Genomic DNA, 18108 nt, shown 5'->3' on the forward strand with positions numbered 1-18108 from the left:
GTGCTCTGCAACTGATGGTGACAAGTCCAGGATGTGCCCTGCCTCTTGCAGAAGGAAGCAGGGATAGGGTTCCAACTAACCCCTGAAACTGAATATAGTTTTTAGAGAGTGCATGGATGAATTAATTGTTGAATGAATAGATGAATGCATGGATGAATTAATATTCTATACAGATATTTCACCCCCCTGAAAAAGGAAAAAAAAAGTGTCAGGTGTCTTATTTAATAAATATTATAGGTGCAATGATACACAAAATTCCCGGTTCGGTTTGGTTCGAGTTTAGTGTCACGGTTCAATATATTTTCCCAATAATAATAATAATAAAAAAGTAGTTTTCCTTTTTAAACTAGTAGTTTATTGAAATTACTAACATTTGTTTCAACTGAAAAGTGCAATTTTTAAATTAAATGTATCTAATGCAGCTATACCGTCCTTATTTTATGCTCTGCATACTTAGAAATTAGAACCAGCTGCATATAAACCAAAAACACCTCCTAGAAAAAATAATAAAATAAATGCATCTGATGAATCACCCATCTTCTGTTGTGAATTATTAGCAGCAGTTTATATATTAAAAATAAATAGGTCCCTAAATATATTTCGGAACATAATTATCCATCCATCCATCCATTTTCTGAGCCACTTATCCTCACAAGGGTCGCGGGAGTGCTGGAACCTATCCCAGCTATCATCGGGCAGGAGGGGGGGTACACCCCAAACTGGTTGCCAGCCAAGGAACATAATTATCCATCCATCCATTTTCAACACCACTTATCCTGGTTAGGGTCCCGGGGCACTGGAGCCTATCCCAGCTGACTTCGGGCAAAAGGCAGACTACACCCTGAACTGGTCGCCAGTCAATCACAGGGCACATATAGACACAGACAACCATTCGCACCGTCACTGAGTGGGAACTGAACCCACGCTGTACGCACCATAGTCAGGCAAGTGTACCACTACACCATCAGTGCCGTGGAACATAATATTTTGAAATATTCTGATAACACAATGTCAACCAAATACAGTAATGTATCATTTGGAGGTGTGTGAGACCACACCTATTCCCTGACATGAGAACAATTTCAGAACCACTATTCTACAGTGAACGAATATATACATATATATATATATATATATACATACATACACACACATACATATATATATATACACACATACATATATACACACACACACATTTTCTGCTGTGCAGTTTAAACTGTGAGGCACACAGTTTTTGTGCTTGCTGTTTCAAATGTGTAGCATGCGGGCTTCTTGTTTTCGTGTGGTTAAAATTGTGTATTGTTCGATATAGGGCTTATCGAATCGAGACCACTGTGCCGAATGGTTTGATACAGATGCATACTGTATATTTTTGCACCCCTAATACAGTGGGCCAAAAAAGTATTTAGTCAGCCACCAATTGTGCAACTTGTCCCACTTAAAAAGATGAGAGAGGCTTGTAATTTTCATCATAGGTGTACCTCACCTATGAGACTGCAGATTTACGGAAAACATTTGACCTCTATCATTGCCAACAAAGGGTATATAATGATGAACTTTTGTTATTGACCAAATACTTATTTTCCCCCATATTTTGCTAATAAATTATTTAAAAATCAGAAGTGATTTTCTGGATTTTTCTTTTCTCATTTTGTCTCTCATAGATGAGGTATACCTATGATGAAAATTACAGGCCTCTCTCATCTTTTTAAGTGGGACAACTTGCACAATTGGTGGCTGACTAAATACTTTTTTGCCTCACTGTAAGTACCTACTATGTTACGAATTTAAAACCATTCTTGTGATGTTTTGCCTTAACAAATGGGTAATTCATGCTGTGTGATGTTCCATTAAAGGATATATGAATCAGACAGGACTGTTAAATGATATCCCTTTATTGAGAATACCACAAACCCATTGTAACATAATGGGATGCAGAAACCCACCATTTAAAATCAAATGGAACACTTTCAAGCACAAAAAAAAAAAATGAACAAGGGTCATTTTCCTTTTTGGAAGTGGTTTCTTGAGGTCTTTATGACTGCCTAGTGTTTGGTTTACAGTTTATTAGATTTGGAAAATAATCACCTGTCACTTACTTCTGAAATATTCAAATTTTCTAATAACATTTTACTTTTTTTTTTTCCCCCCTCCAGATTTTTTTCTTCACAATTGTTCTAAACTTGTCTGGTTTCAGTGTAACGTTTCTCTCCACAGCTCAATCTGATCTGCAACACACAGTGATTCAATTCATCAATACTTTGTCATTTACAATATATACAGTCAGTGTTGATGTATTCAGAATGTGTTGTATCATACCGGTTTAAATTAACCATTCAGGAAGTGGTAGCAGCACCGCTATTAGTCATGCTGCCTACTTTCTGAGTGGCATCTTTCTTTGCCTGGTGGGCCTGCAGTACTGCAACAGCTTCTTCCACCTGTATCAGGAAAACCAACAACAATCATAGAGTGCAACATTCCAGGTAAAAAAAAACAACAACAACAACAATATGGAAGTAATACAGGAAGTGACGCACCTTGGAACGCAATGATTCATGAGATTCCAGCATATGTAGCAGTTCAGAGTTGTCGATCTCAAGAAGCATGCCTGTGATCTTTCCTGCAAGGTTGGCGTGCATGGCCTGAATCAGTGGGAAAAGACGTTCTCCTGTTTGGAACAATAGAACAGCATGAAGGAGAACAATCAACATAATGAACATGGAAATTTTGATGCTTTGAGGCTACGGCTTGTTACCGAGCATCTGCTTCTGCTCCTGTGGTGGTGCAGAAGCCAGCATGGAAGCCGTCAGCGGCTCCTGACCCTGAACATGCACAGCTGGCTGAGTCTGGAGGGGACAAAGATGAAGTCAACATATTTACAGAACTTGACATAAACAACAGTATACTGCTAATGAGATGATGCTTTCTGCTTCGACCATACCTGCTGTAAGGCAATAGGTTGTACCACCAGGGGATTAGGGTTGCGCACACCAGTGGCGTATTTGTAAGGCGGCACAGTCCGGGGGCCTGGTACTCCCATTGAAGGACGAGGACCAATGGTCTGGCCAGAACCTGTCCCAAGGGCGGTGGGGTGGGTGGGAGAAGTACAATATGAATATCCAGCCATCCAGTCTCAGTTGTCACTGAGGACCTGATTTACTAAGGGCTTGCATGTGCAAAAAACGGGCCCAAGCTTGATTGCACACGCCAACAGATGTGGAAGCTCATCTAATTGATCCAACCAGGATTGCATCAGCCAAACGGGCATATTGGCGCACAGTTTGTTTTACGCGTTGTGGGAAGAGTATATGAATGTGATTTCTCAAACCTGAGAAGAATTGTGGTGGCTGATTTTGCATCTTTAAATATCACGCCTGAAAGCAACCAACACCAAAAGCGGTGCCAGCTTGGCGCAGGCAAAATGAGAGGCAGCGGGGGGAACTTTTCCACTTGTTTAAACATTTTTGAAATGCCAACAAAAATTATCATGAGATATCGTCTATTTAGCAATAAAATTTTGGAGCTTTTGGATGATCTAAGCCTGGGCCGACCTGAAGCCAGTCACAAGAGGGACTCATGCAATATTGCCTGGCAAAACTTCCTTTCAACTTCATTTCTTCGATGCATCTTAGTGCACAGTGATAATTGGCACAGGCCTCTCCCAGAACACTTTTCCAGGTGTGCTGTCTCAAGTTTTAAACGCAATGTTAGCGCAGGATCGTTACACACACTCCTGGGGTACCAATATTTTTTTAGCATGACTGTATTGTCTCTTATAAATATTTGTCTAAAACTAAATTCCTTCTCTCACTATTCTGGCATTCAGCAAATAGAAAGAATTTTGGTAATCCTAATTGACCTGCACTTATAAGATACAACCAATCGCCAGACGCTTCGGCGAGTTAAATCAAACAAAGCATGGCTTTTGTGCGGTTGCTGCTTTCCCCAATTTATTGGCGCAATCAATTTATTTTCTGTGACACAGTAATATGTTTGTTTGCCTCTTTCACTAACAATTCTAATTCTATCACTTCAAACTTCATTTCAGGCTTGCGGTGCTCCTACATTTTGCATGGTGAAAAGCATCAGAGCTACCTAAAGTGCAAAACCTTCCTTTAAGTATGACCGTCTCCCCCACTTTTACACTTGTTGCCAACAGCACGCCCAATCTGTTAATGATTGAACATGCAACTTAGAGCCTGCTATTAGTAGCTTGGTAAAAAAAAATCGCACTCTTAGTAAATCATACGCAACACTGCTCACCAACAGCATCCACAATCCGTTAAGATGGTACACGTAATTTAACACTCGCTGTTTGGGTTTTTAGTAAATCAGGGGTGTCTACATTTACTGATACTACAATGGGTACGGAAAGTATTCAGACCCCCTTAAATTTTTCACTCTTTTTTTTATATTGCAGCCATTTGCTACAATAATTTAAGTTTATTTTTTTCACATTAATGTATACACAGCACCGCATATTGACAGGAAAAAAACGGAATTGTTGACATTTTTACATATTTATTAAAAAAGAAAAAATTAAATATCACACAGCCATAAGCATTCAGACCATTTGCTCATTATTTAGTAGTAGCACCCTTTTGAGCTAATACAGCCATGAGTCTTTTTGGGAATGATGCAACAAGTTTTTCACACCATGATTTGGGGATCCTCTGCCATTCCTCTTTGCAGATCCTCTTCAGTTCTGTCAAGTTGGCTAGTGAACGTTGGTGGGCGTCCATTTTCAGGTCTTTCCAGAGATGCTCAATTGGGTTTATGTCAGGGCTCTGGCTGGGCCATTCAAGAACAGTCACGGAGTTGTCCTGAAGCCACTCCTTTGGTATTTTTGTTGTGTGCTTAGGGTCATTGTCTTTTTTGAAGGTGAACCTTCAGCCCAGTCTGAGGTTCTGAGCACTCTGGAGAAGGTTTTCGTCCAGGATATTGCTGTACACATGGCCGCATTCATCTTTCCTTCGATTGCAACGAGTCATCCTGTCCCTGCGGCTGAAAAACACCCCCGCAGCATGATGCTGCCACCACCATGCTTCACTGTTGGGACTGTATTGGACAGGTGATGAGCAGTGCCTGCTTTTCTCCACACATGCCACTTAGAATTAAGGCCAACAAGTTCTATCTTGGTCTCATCAGACCAGAGAATCTTATTTCTCACCATCTTGGGAGTCTTTCAGGTGTTTTTTTTTTAGCAAACTCCATGTGGGCTTTCATGTGTCTTGCACTGAGGAGAGGCTTCGGTCGGGCTACTTTGCCATAAAGCCCCGACTGGTGGAGGGCTGCAGTGATGGTTGACTTTCTAGAACTTTCTGCCATCTCCCGACTGCATCTCTGGAGCTCAGCCACAGTGATCTTTGGGTTCTTCTTTACCTCTCTCACCAAAGCTCTTCTCCCCCAATTGGTCAGTTTAGCCGGACGGCCAGCTCTAGGAAGGGTTCTGGTCGTCCCAAACGTCTTCCATTTCAGGATTATGGAGGCCACTGTGCTCTTAGGAACCTTAAGGGCAGCAGACGTTTTTTTGTAACCTTGGCCAGATCTGTGCCTTGCCACAATTCTATCTCTGAGCTCTTCAGGCAGTTCTTTTGGACCTCAGGATTCTCATTTGCTCTGAGATGCACTGTGAGCTGTAAGGTCCTATACAGACAGGTGTGTGGCTTTCCTAATCAAGTCCAATCACTATAATCAAACACAGCTGGACTCCAATGAAGGTGTAGAACCATGTCAATGATGATCAGAAGAAATCAACAGCACCCGAGATAAATATATGAGTGTCAGAGCAAAGGGTCTGAATACTTATGGCTGTGTGATATTTCAGTTTTTCTTTTTTAACAAATCAGCAAACATTCCAACAATATTTTTTGTTCTGTCAATATGGGGTGCTGTGTGTACATTAATGAGGAAAAAAATTTACTTAAATGATTTTAAGAAATGGCTGCAATATAACAAGAGTGAAAACTTTAAGGAGGTCTGAAAACTTTCCCTACCCATTGTATATTCCATAATTCAGTCAGTATGGATCCTTATGAACCTACCTCTCGGGCCCTGCGTGTTGCTGTTCGGAGACATGTGTCTCAGGTTGGTACGTGGTTGACGCAGTGAGCTGGGCATTCCTTGGAAACCACCTGGGAGCAAAAATATCAACAATGAGATTAGCACAACCATACTCATATCTTAAAAGGTTGATTCAAATACACTTAAAATGCTTCAGCTCTGTGTTGTTACATGCCCACCTTGACCCCTACCACCTTGTTGCCACCGGGGATTTGGTCGGATCTGGGCCATCTGATTAGGTGCGTAGTAAGTCGTTCTATTCTGGGCCTAATGAATACAAGAAATTGAAAAATGAGGAACAAATGAGTCGAGAAAAGGCTGAAAATATTTCTTGGTTTTCAATATATTTTCGATCTAGTCAACTACACGCTAAACCTCCAATAGCTTTGTGGCCACCAGTTATACAGTATTTATTTATTATTATTATTTTTTTATCGTTTTCTTCTCTCCAGCTCGGCTCCATTGCAAGTGGAGAGTGAGGGTGGAAAGTGAAAATATATTTCCTGATGGAATCTGTCATTCTACTGAGTTATGGCTTTCATTAACCCTTCATACCGACCTCCGGCAATCAAAAATGTGTTGTAATTCTTGTACCTGTGGTACGGTTGGCATGAAGTAGCCACCGGTGGGTTGGAACTGATTAATGATGGCGTTGGCCGGCATGGCCCTCATGCCAGCGATGCGCTGCATGTACTGGTTGGTGAGATGAGCTTTACGCTCCTCTTTGCGCTGAGCAAGAGCCACATAGAGTGGTTTGGAGCCAACGATGCGTCCGTTCATCTCAGTTACGGCTTTGGTGGCCTCCTCGGGGGAAGAGAAGCAAACAAAGCCAAAACCCTTGGAGCGACCCTCCTCCAGCATCACCTGCCAAGGGATTGAGAGTATGGTAAACTTTTCCTACATCTACAGAGAAATCACACCTCAACTCTTTGGAATCCCTCACCTTGGCACTCGTAATGGACCCAAATGGTGAAAACTCCTTACGCAGTTTTTCATCATCAATGGTGTCATCTAGATTCTTGATGTAAAGATTAACACCCTAATTCCAAAAAACAACAGTCATGATCAGAGCAGCTCATAAGAAACATTAACTCAATCATGCTTGTTGTATTACTGAGTCCTGCAGACCTGATAGCGGCTGATTCTTTCCTGTTTCAGCATCTCAAACTTGCGCTTGAGCTCTGCCTGTCGCTCCATTTTCTTCTGAGCTCGTCCCACAAACACAGTCTTGCCGTTGTGATCTGTGCCGTTCATGTCCTCCACAGCCTAAGGATTAAGTTATTATCATTAGAGGAAACACATGATTTTTGACGTTTGAAATTTGACATTTTACACAATCGCATGACGCCAAAATACCTTGTTAGCATCCTCATGTTTCTCATAACTAACAAATCCAAAGCCTCTGGATTTGCCAGTAGGGTCTGTCATCACCTTCACACTGAGTGTTTTGCCTGCAGAATTAAAAAGCAAATAGTAAAAACGCAGTACACCGAATGACCAAAGAGATACAGCTCGGTATCAATTAAAGACCCTGTAAAGTGAATTCATGTGATTTGTTTCTTAATACATTATACATGTTTGAAGATAACTGCTGAAAACATACAAAGACTGAGCATTATGTAGTACTCAATTGTGGAGAAAAAGCGTTATACTGTTTTTCACCATTTCAGATTTTTTGGCCATTGCGAGAAGGGGGCCCAGTGACACATTAGGGCCTCAGTATGAGTCGCCCCTCCTCAACTACATAAGAACTTCAGCGTCTTCATTCATATTCGTCGTTAACTGGCACAATTGCGGGTTACTTTAAGCCCGCCGCAAACCTGAGCGACGTGCCCAAAAGTGACTAAAGGTGTGTCAAATTGAGAAGGCACATTTATTTTCACTTTATAGCGACCTTAGGTAATCCACCAATCAGGGGTTTGAGTTGGATCCCTTACTACCGATAAAGTTTGGATGAGTTTGATGTGGAAGGACCTAAAAATCCTAACCTCAACTCCATCGAACACATTTGGGATGAAATGGAAAAGAGATTGTGAGCCAGGACAAGTGATTTCATTTATACTGGTGCATATGCATAAAATCCCTCCTGAAAGTTGATATGTGACTGTTTTTCACCAACATCATTTATTAAAAACAATATCTACTTCCTAATCTCCTCATCATCCATATGACGTTTAATTTTTGGTCTTTTTCACAGTAACGAGCCACTGATCAAGAGGATCAATGGTAAGGATTTTCATTCAAAAGGTGCTTTGCCTTGACCTTTTATGGTTGAATGGGGCATGCAGAGGGCCGGGATATGACATGGAACTTAAAAGGCACTTCCATCCAGGTGGAGTGTGAGTGCACCCAACAGTTGATGCCGAATGATACGAGGTAAAAATGAAAAAATCTGGACTGCTTACCATATTTGTCAAATAGCTCCTTAAGGTGCTCATCATCCATATCGTCACCAAAGTTCTTGATGTAGACATTTGTGAACTCCTTGGCTTTGGCGCCAAGCTCGGCCTCACGCTCCTTGCGAGATTTAAAGCGACCTACAAACCTGAAGATGGAGAAAGAGCAACGACACACACTCTTTTAAAACAGCCCTGACTGATGTGGAAAATCTCACTAGGATCCAACACTTGATAAACTTCCTTTTTTTATATCCCAGCTGAAGATCCACATTGACCGTACCAATCAGAGAATATTCACTATTCACAAAACAAAGCCATATTTCATCATCGCTGGTGGGGCAAACAATGAAAAAATACATTACATTGTTGTTAACATCACCAGAGGCAGGCAAGCTAAGTTGGCATGCTCGACAGTGACAACAATCAATACCATCTTGGTCCAAAATGAGGATGATGATGGGGAAGTGGATGGAGAGAGGTGGAGGAACAGGGTCTCACAGTAGAAAGGAAAGCTGAGGAGGACCAAGTGTTCTTATATATACCTTGCTATGATGACCTCTCCCATTCTGCCATCCAGTATTGCATTCCTGCATTCGATCCATCACTAAAACACACAAGCGTCGTCATACACACAAACACACTCAGACGGGTGACCAGCGACTCAGCGAGTGCAGTAATGAGCCTGCAAGAAACTGTTTTTGCTAGAAAAGATAAGCATTTTAGTTGGTTATCTATCAATACACGAGTTATCTTCACACTGGCGAAAGCAAGAGATGAGCTTATTAGTCATATTATTTAGTCACCAACTGAAATAAAAACAGTCAACTTACTACACACAAGTGCACAACAAAAGAGTTAAGGTTGGCAAATTAAGCACAGAACAAATCAGTGTGACACACCAGAGCTATTGACACTAAAGTCATCTGTTATCATGATACACAAATTGATTAAGTAACAAAATGATCAGACACTCACACCTTGCGGTCATTCAAAAGCATGCCGTTCATTTTCTCAATGGCACGGTCAGCGGCATCCTGGGTCTCAAAGTGGACAAAGGCGTAGCCTTTGGAGCCATTTTCATCACACACCACCTAGAAGATAAAAAAGTCGGGAAATATACATGGTGTTTACAAGATAAATTCATCCATCCCTTCTTATAAAAATGAATGCTTAGTGGAGGAAAAAAATGTGCTTGACCCAATTTGACTGATCCACAGTCCTCTGACAGAATATATTTAACATGAAAAGATTATTTTTAATCATAGTTGTGGCACTGAATCATACTGAAAGATGTTTCTAGGATTTATGTTGCTTTATTTAGTGGTTAGCCACATAAACCAGTAATAGTACACTACAATAAACACTAACGTTAAACTTCAAACTTATTGTAATGGCAGAAATGTTGATACAGCTCTTGTTTTGGATTGTATTATATGAGAGTCCAAGTCCACTACTGCATCTACACCTGCAGTTGCATCTATCTACATGTATATTTCCAAATAGTAACTCTACCTTGCAAGACAGGATGTTTCCAAAGGCTGAGAAGGTGTCATACAGCGCTTTGTTATCAATGGACTTGTCAAGGTTCTTGATAAACACGTTGCCCACTCCAGACTTCCTGAGGGAGGGATCTCTTTGGGACCACATGATTCTGATCGGCTTTCCTTTCACCACGTCAAAGTTCATGGTGTCCAAGGCTCGCTCGGCTGGTTTGGGGGGGGGGGGGGGGGGGGGGGCACACAGATGGGATAAGGGTGCTTGTTTACATAAAACACTGGTTGGTGCTGTTATTGGTATGTTTGATTTTTGGGGCCGATCACCGAGTTTAAAAAAACAGATAACCGATCCGATCACAAGATGGAGGAATGCGTCTATTTGAATGCCCTGTTCATTTACTGTATATAATTGTGTACTTAATTGCTCAAAAAAAATTATATTTACGATAATAATAATGTATCTTCATTTCTCTATTAATGCCAGTGAGGCATACTGACAGACAGAACAAATGAATGGTCTTCTAATAGATGGCAGGACGTCCATCCATCCATCCATTTTCTGAGCCGCTTCTCCTCACTAGGGTCGCGGGCGTGCTGGAGCCTATCCCAGTTGTCATCGGGCAGGAGGCGGGGTACACCCTGAACTGGTTGCCAGCCAATCGCAGGGCACATAGAAACAAACAACCATTCGCACTCACAGTCACACCTACGGCAATTTAGAGTCTCCAATTAATGCATGTTTTTGGGATGTGGGAGGAAACCGGAGTGCCCGGAGAAAACCCACGGAGGCACGGGCGAGAACATGCAAACTCCACACAGGCAGGGCCGGGGATTGAACCCGGGTCCTCAGAACTGTGAGACTGACGCTGTAACCAGTCGGCCACCGTGGCGCCTAGCAGGAAGTCAATATAGTAATTAATGTAATCCACTTTTTGTGACATTTTTGTTTGTTGGTGTGCCGTGAGATTTTTCAATTGTAAAATATGTTCCTTGGCTTCATAAAGGTTGGAACTGCTCTAGTCAGATCAGTCAGGTCAAACCAACATTACGACATACCCTCAGTTTAGTAAACTGCACTCAAGGTATGAGAAAAATAAAATTCATTGATATATTCCATCAGTTTAGTAATCCGTGCCCTCAGTTTTGTAAACTCTAGCCTCAGTTTAGTAATCTGTACCCTCAGTTTAGTAAACTGTACCCTCAATTTAGTAATCCGTACCCTCAGTTTAGTAATCCCTACCCTCAATTTAGTAAACTGTACCCTCAATTTAGTAATCCGTACCCTCGTTTTAGTAATCCGTACCCTCAGTTTAGTAATCTGTTCCCTCAGTTTAGTAACCTGTACCCTCAGTTTAGCAAATGTCTGGGGCTCCATATAGCTATGTATATGTCAAGTGAAGTAAATTCGATTTGGATGTTATAATCATACTGGTGTGAATTTTGGGTATAAATTCTCATGTCGTGATATATCCTACATCCCATTTTTTCAACTGAAAGGCAATATTGCTACAGAGCACCCCGGTGCCAAGGTATGAGAAAAATCAAATTCATTGATAATCCGTTCCCTCAGTTCAGTAATCCGTTCCCTCAATTTAGTAAACTGTACCCTCAGTTTTATACTAAATTAACAGATTATCAATACATTTTATTTTTCTCATACCTTGGCACCAGGGGGGCTCCATCGAAAACATATAGAAAGACATAACAACATACTGCTGAATTGTTGAGATATAGCTAAAGCATTTTTTTCCCACCGTTTAAATTTTCCTGATTTTGTGTGCGGAGTTAAAACACAGTCCCATATACTTTCTAGCGCAAGTTCCGTCCCACACTATATAAGGGTTAGGGTTACAAAGTGGCATTTCGTTTGGCTGCGCTCATTTGTGCCACTCTAGCTTGCACTTAGCATGCTAACAATGCCTACACCCCGAAAATGCGTCTTCGCTGGATGCCTCAATTTACAGAACAGCTCGGTGATGTTATTTGAAGCTCCCAAAAAAATGGGAAATCAAAAAGCTATCAAATGTATTTTTAAGACACACGCAGATGGCGAGCGGAACATCAACACCACCAGCCAACTCTGCAGTGCGCATTTTATGACGGATAGTTTTGTAAACTTTCACCAGAGACAACGTGGCTTCATGGGTAACTTGATACCAGGCTTTACATGATCAGAATTTTTTCACCGACAAGATTGATAAAACATTATTGGCCGTCAGATAGTTACAGTACTGCGCAACAAGACACGTGACACGGCTAAAAATAAACAAGCTTTTGGATTCATACGCGACAAAGACGATGACATCATTGATCGGATTGGCGACTTATGACATGAAAGCCGATTAGCATAAAATGCTAATTATCGGCCGATACCGATAACGCCGACTAGATCGGTGTAAAGTCTACTGGATACTAGTGAATGGGGCAGTGCAGAGTGTCTAACTACCTGGGCTTCCTCCTACCGCCCCGCTGTCGTAAGGTGCCACCAACAATGAGGGTAAGTTGACTTGTGTGCTTATTTTTATGATTATAGTCCACAATAACCATTCAATTTTGAAGTTGAGCCTCCTTACGTGATTTTACATCGTATAAGCTGTCACCCTCTCAGTATGTTTGATTCCTTTTGGCGCATCAATTCGACACGCCCACAGCGTCCGAGAGCTTAGAGGTGGCCCTTATTATTCAAGTTTTGAAGCCTGATTTTATATACTTTTTACATAAACTTATATATTATTATATATTTTTTGTATTCATTCAAATTTGTCAGGCTTGTTAACATTACTTTTCTCTGTGGTGTGTCGAATTCGCATGCCATTTTTTGGGCCTGCTTAGTGCTACTTTACCAACTATTTAAAAAGAAAATACAGATTAGTCAATTAACTCATTAAATTTCCCCATTGTTGATCAAGGAAATGTAGTCAAGACCACTCCTTATGACAACTATGACTGTTTTATGATAAAGCCATCCACATTGCCTATTAAGAAATTGTGTTTATAACATGGCGGTATGGTGGAGGACTGGTTAGCACATCTGCCTCTCAGTTCTGAGGACCAGGGTTCAAATCCGGCTTCGCCTGAGTGGGTTTTCTCCGGGCACTCTGGTTTCCTCCCACATCCCAAAAACATGCATGGTAGGTTAATTGAGGACTCTAAATTGTCCATAGGTGTCAATGTGAGTGCGAGTGGTTGTTTGTTTATACTGTATGTGCCCTGCGATTGGCTGGCGACCAGCTCAGAGTGTACGCCGCCTGACGCCCAAAGATAGCTGGGATAGACTCCAGCATGCCCGCGACCCTAGTGAGGATCAGCGGTACATAAAATGAATGAATGAATGTCTACATCATCATTTGACCATTGCTCTACAGACACAGACTACACAGTTATAGTAGGCTACTGCAGTGTACAGGGGTTTTGACACACAGTCTACGAGCAATAGGGAAAAGTGTGTGTGTGTGTGTGTGTGTGTGTGTGTGTGTGTGCGTGCGTGTGTGTGTGTGTGTTGTAATGGTCAAGCTGAGAACACATGGGCTTCTTTCTCTGCCTCAACACACGCGGTTGGCCTGGCAGTAGCACAGTACACTGGGCCCTGATTACACCAGCAGCCTCCAACTGCTGTGTGAAAATGACATCTGTTTGCATCGAACAATACCTTTTTTAAAGATGAAATCACTTTCTGCTGTCGGGACCTCCCTGAGATTTGACTCATTATCTGACCCCTAACATAGGACAGGGCTCCAACGTCCATGTGGTTGTATAGACCTAACATGCTTTTGTTCGGTCACTCCACATTAACACACACATAGGCTAGGCTGCCCTGCAGAAAAAAGTGTCTGGTAAACAAAACAGAGCTGCTTTGCGTCTGCTGGCATCAGCAGTTTGCCTCGCAATTGTACTTCACAAGCCGTATATTCAGAGGTGTGTGATAGTTGTCAAACGTACCCTTTGACACTTCAATCTTGGCTTGAAAACATATTCCTTTCTACTACAAGTGTACTTGTGCTGTAGCCCTTGAATGAACCAAACAAAACTTAACTTCACTCTCATTTTGTCTCGTCATGTCTGAGAATTTATTAGAGCGCAGGCAGGTTTTTTGCAGCTTGGATAGATGTTCTATATTTAGCGAGGGGTCCTAAGAGGTATGTGCTGGCATGGTGTGTGAGTGGAGAACTCTCCACCATTGATGGGGAGAGACATGCAATGTGTGTCAAAAAAAGGTTCCAGGGCCGGTGTCACAAAAAACATATTTCCCACCCAAACTATAAACTACAGGCTTTGCCCTTTCAATGTGGGCCAGGCGATCAATCAGCACGTTCACAAAAGAGAGCCTGAGCAATTACTTCATTCAGTTGTGGCAAGAAAACGTGTGGCTGCTTCACCACGACAACGTACCTGCTCACAATGCCCCGAGCATCCGACAGTTCCTGGCCAATAAGAACATTGCCGTGCTGGAGCAACCTCCCTAATCGTCCGGCCAGGCACTGTATGATTTTTTTTTGAAGGGGACCCGTTTTGAAGACATGGATGACAACAGGACGATGGAGGAGATGGGTAGGATCTCGGAAGAATCCTTCTAGGAGTGCATGAAGGCGTGGCGGAGAAGTTGGGGAAAAGTGCATTGGAGGATTACAAAGTACTTTGAAGGGGCAAACGTGTAGTTTGCTTTTGAAATATATCTTTTGTGAAATGAGCACTGGAACTTTTCTGACACACCTTGTATTCAGTCAGAAGTCTTGGATGAGCAATACCACGTGTTGTGAGCGTTGCTCTCAAGAAATCACCACCCAATGGGGCTTCACCGTCAACTAAAACCACTCGACAGTCTTTGTCAACAAGTCCGATGCAAGTTGTCCTTTAAAAGCAACAAACATATGTCAGTCAGACACGTGTCGGGACAGCGTGGAATTGCCCAATAGCTCCCATCACCCCCCCCCCCCCCCCCTCCCTCCTACACTGTACACGCCTGACAACAAATGGTGTCATCTCATCAGAGGCTCATCTTACAGTTTCAGACCAGCGACACCAAAACTTTGGGAAGTGAGCCAGTTGTGAGCGATGGCTTTACCGCCTTTTGGTTACCGACTGGAGCCCAGATACGCTGAGACAGGTGTTCCAATGAAGCGTGATACAAAGAATTTCAACAGCACCCACCCTCCATCACACACACAATGTAAGCACCTGGCATGACTACTCAATCCGTAGACATAACTGTCAATATCATAAAAGACATGCAACGCGTTTTGTATATGGGGACCAAGAATGACTCAACTTGTTCACCTCTCTTGGGCAGCATGGACATTTAAGTCTTTATGACGGCGCTATGAAGGACAGGCCCCATCTTTCTATCTATCAACAAAACACTGCCATGTTGCACAAGCACTGTCAGTGATAAAAGCAGCAAAGTCAGTCTATTTTGGGTCCAAACTGACCCTATGCACAAGAATGAGGCCGTGCTTATTTGGGTCAAAAGAATTTTAAAAGTGGTCATGAAGAAGGTGCTTTTTATGCTTTTTGAGTAAAAGAGCAGTTCGTGATTCTGGCTGCTAGATAAACGTACATTTATTGTTTTTGACTTTGAAGCCACGCGTTACAGTGTCATTACTCGAGTGATGCAAACAGCAAACGGGGGCTTTCTTACCATCAGCAGGCTGGGAGAAGTTGACATAAGCGTACCCCAAGGACCGCCGGGTGATCATGTCTCGGCATACCCGAATGGACAGCACCGGTCCGGCTGGGCTGAATTTCTCGTACAACATCGCCTCCGTGATGTCGGGGTGCAGGTCGCCCACGTAGAGAGAAGCCATCGGATAACTCCCCGTCGCTGTGTTCATATCTCCAGCGTCTTATGTAAGGCAACTTCCCTTCAAAACGGAGGCGCGATTCTGATCCAAAATGTCACAGTCACCTTCGACGAGGAATCGCTTAAATTTTTTTAAATAAAATCTACCAGAAAAAAAATAGTTGTTTTCTTAAGACCGGGGGTCTCTCGTTTTTTTTATTTTTTTTTATTTTGCTTTTTTTTTTTTAAAGGAGTATATTTTCTTAATTTTAACACTTCGTTTCTTTTTATGAAGGTTTTATAATTTTTATATTTTTTATGTATTTTTAAAAGTTTTTCGATAACAGTGAGTTAGACACTCACGGAGGTTTTGCGGCTGTGGAAAGAGAGGGCATGGGGGCGGCGTGGGTACTTTATACAGCGTGCGCAACGTGAGGAGGAAATGGCTGCAGGGTCAAACTTGGAGGAGGAGAAACAGGCCTCAGCGCATGCGCAGTCGGAGAGAAAGCGCGTCCCAACATAGACATACAGTTCCTAGAAACTTCATTGAGCGGGTTGGCCCGTTGCTGCGATAATTATTGAAATATTAAATATGTAATCTGTATCGGTATAATAACCGAATCAAATGTAGAGGTGACGCGGTGTCTCGATGGAGGACCAAGAGTGCCAAAACTAAATAGATAATGAAATAAATATTTAATGATGTTTCCTTCACCAACATGTCCATTACAATCTGCACCAATCACGACTCTGTGTGTGTCTGGGATGCTCAGAACTACTTGTCCATCTCCAAGAATTCCAGAGCCTCATCACTCGATCTGATACTCTTTTCACCTCCAAGACATTCGTAGCTAACTCTTCCTTTAAAATAACCCCAACTCAATTTATCTTCCCATCTACACCATGGTAAAATAATTTAAACCCTGCCCCTAAACCTTAGTGCCTTTCCACCTGGTCTCCTGGACACACAATATATCAACCTTTCTCCTAATCATCAGGTCAACCAACTCCCGAGATTTTCCTATCATAGTCCCAAGATTCAAAGTCCACACATTCAGTTCTAAGCTCTCTGCTTTCCTCTTCCGTTTCTGCCGAAGAACCCGCTTTCCACCTCTTCTTCGACCCACAGTAGCTGAATTTCCACCGACTGATCCGGTACGGAATTCTTCGGATGAACGCTCATATTTGTGTGGCAAAGTTTTAAGCCGAATGCCCTTCCTGACGCAATCCTCTGCATTTATCCGGGCTTGGGACAGGCCTACAGTTTGCACTGGCTTGTGCCCCCCCATAGGGCTACATTAAATCATTAATAAATAAATGTCAGGAAACAGCTTTCAATGCATTTCATTTTGGCATTCCAGGAGTAAATAAAAATTGAAATTTAATCATTGAATCAGCGTAGCAAGTGGATAGCATAGAAGGTCCAAAATATGGATATACATGGCTTCCCAGAAGTGGGTGGCTTGAGTGTCTCTGATGCAAATGGCCATTTACAAAGAAAATTGAGCTGTGAAAGCCATTTGGACTGCTGGTGACTTCGACTATGGGGACCCTATACACCCCCTTTCCTTTAACTGGTCCTGTTCAGCTGCATAGCCGTGCAGAAGAGTGGATCTTTATCCCTTTTGTGCAGGAACTGTTTTGCTGTGCCCCAGAGGAGTTTGAAATACTCCCTGTGCTCATTTTTTAATCATTCTGATGTTTGAGGTGCTCAACTTCCTCCCACATTCCAAAAACAATGCACATGAAACATTCATATGCTGGAAAAGACCAGATATAATTTTTTTTTAATTGTGTAATGCAAACATAAGTTACATTAAACAGGTAATTAGTAACTGTATTGGAATACATTTTAAAACCCTCAACCCTATTTATACAATTCTCTCATGGCCCCTCACAAAAAAACACTAAGTGCTCAATAACCATGTGATCATGATTGAAAAAGTAATTTACGTAATGTTACACGCATTACTGGTAGAGATACAAATTACATTATATAGACAAATTAACAAACGCCACTTGATTGAATGGTAAATATTTTTAATACACCTGGAGAGTTGCAGTTACTCCGCATGATCCATCAACCTGGAACTGAAGGAGGGGGGGGGGGGGGGGAAGAAAAAAACAGTTTACCACCCACACAAAAGCTCATATTGAGCTGAGATTTTGCAACTGTTCGTGGGAGATTTTGTGAGTGATAAATAGGGGAAAGTGTATGGTACAAGCTCAATTACCTCAACAAATGCAGAAAAATAGAACGTGGTTCTCTGCCTGCTGGCTTCCGTTTACACTCCGCTTCATCCATTCCATGGGTTCTGATAGCATCTGCATCTTGCGCTGCCACTGCTTCCTCATAACTTAAAGTTTGGGA

The 18108-nt window shown here is 42.1% G+C and overlaps 1 protein-coding gene across 4 annotated transcripts; it reads right to left on the minus strand.

The window, feature by feature from the left end:
• Positions 1–2102: 2102 nt before the first annotated feature.
• pabpc4 (poly(A) binding protein, cytoplasmic 4 (inducible form)) lies at positions 2103–16156 on the minus strand. 4 transcript variants are annotated; one of them, XM_061696942.1, is made up of 17 exons: positions 15597–15683; positions 14672–14810; positions 14351–14528; positions 9978–10171; positions 9441–9556; positions 8472–8611; positions 7423–7517; positions 7195–7332; positions 7010–7105; positions 6661–6930; positions 6246–6333; positions 6048–6137; positions 2945–3075; positions 2759–2849; positions 2541–2671; positions 2323–2441; positions 2103–2231 (listed from the first exon to the last, which is right to left on the minus strand). In XM_061696942.1, exons 4-16 carry the CDS (start codon positions 10149–10151, stop codon positions 2340–2342), a joined length of 1662 nt encoding a protein of 553 aa, XP_061552926.1. In that variant the 5' UTR covers positions 10152–10171; positions 14351–14528; positions 14672–14810; positions 15597–15683; the 3' UTR covers positions 2103–2231; positions 2323–2339. The 4 variants fall into 4 exon arrangements, with proteins under 4 accessions (XP_061552926.1, XP_061552925.1, XP_061552924.1 ...); XM_061696941.1 differs by having other exon boundaries at positions 14351–14531; XM_061696940.1 differs by lacking the exons at positions 14351–14528; positions 14672–14810 and having other exon boundaries at positions 2103–2226; positions 15597–16156.
• Between the last annotated feature and the right edge of the window lie 1952 nt (positions 16157–18108).

Source organism: Phycodurus eques, chromosome 14 (assembly GCF_024500275.1).
Source record: "Phycodurus eques isolate BA_2022a chromosome 14, UOR_Pequ_1.1, whole genome shotgun sequence".
In the NCBI taxonomy this organism is placed as follows: Eukaryota; Metazoa; Chordata; class Actinopteri; order Syngnathiformes; family Syngnathidae; genus Phycodurus; species Phycodurus eques.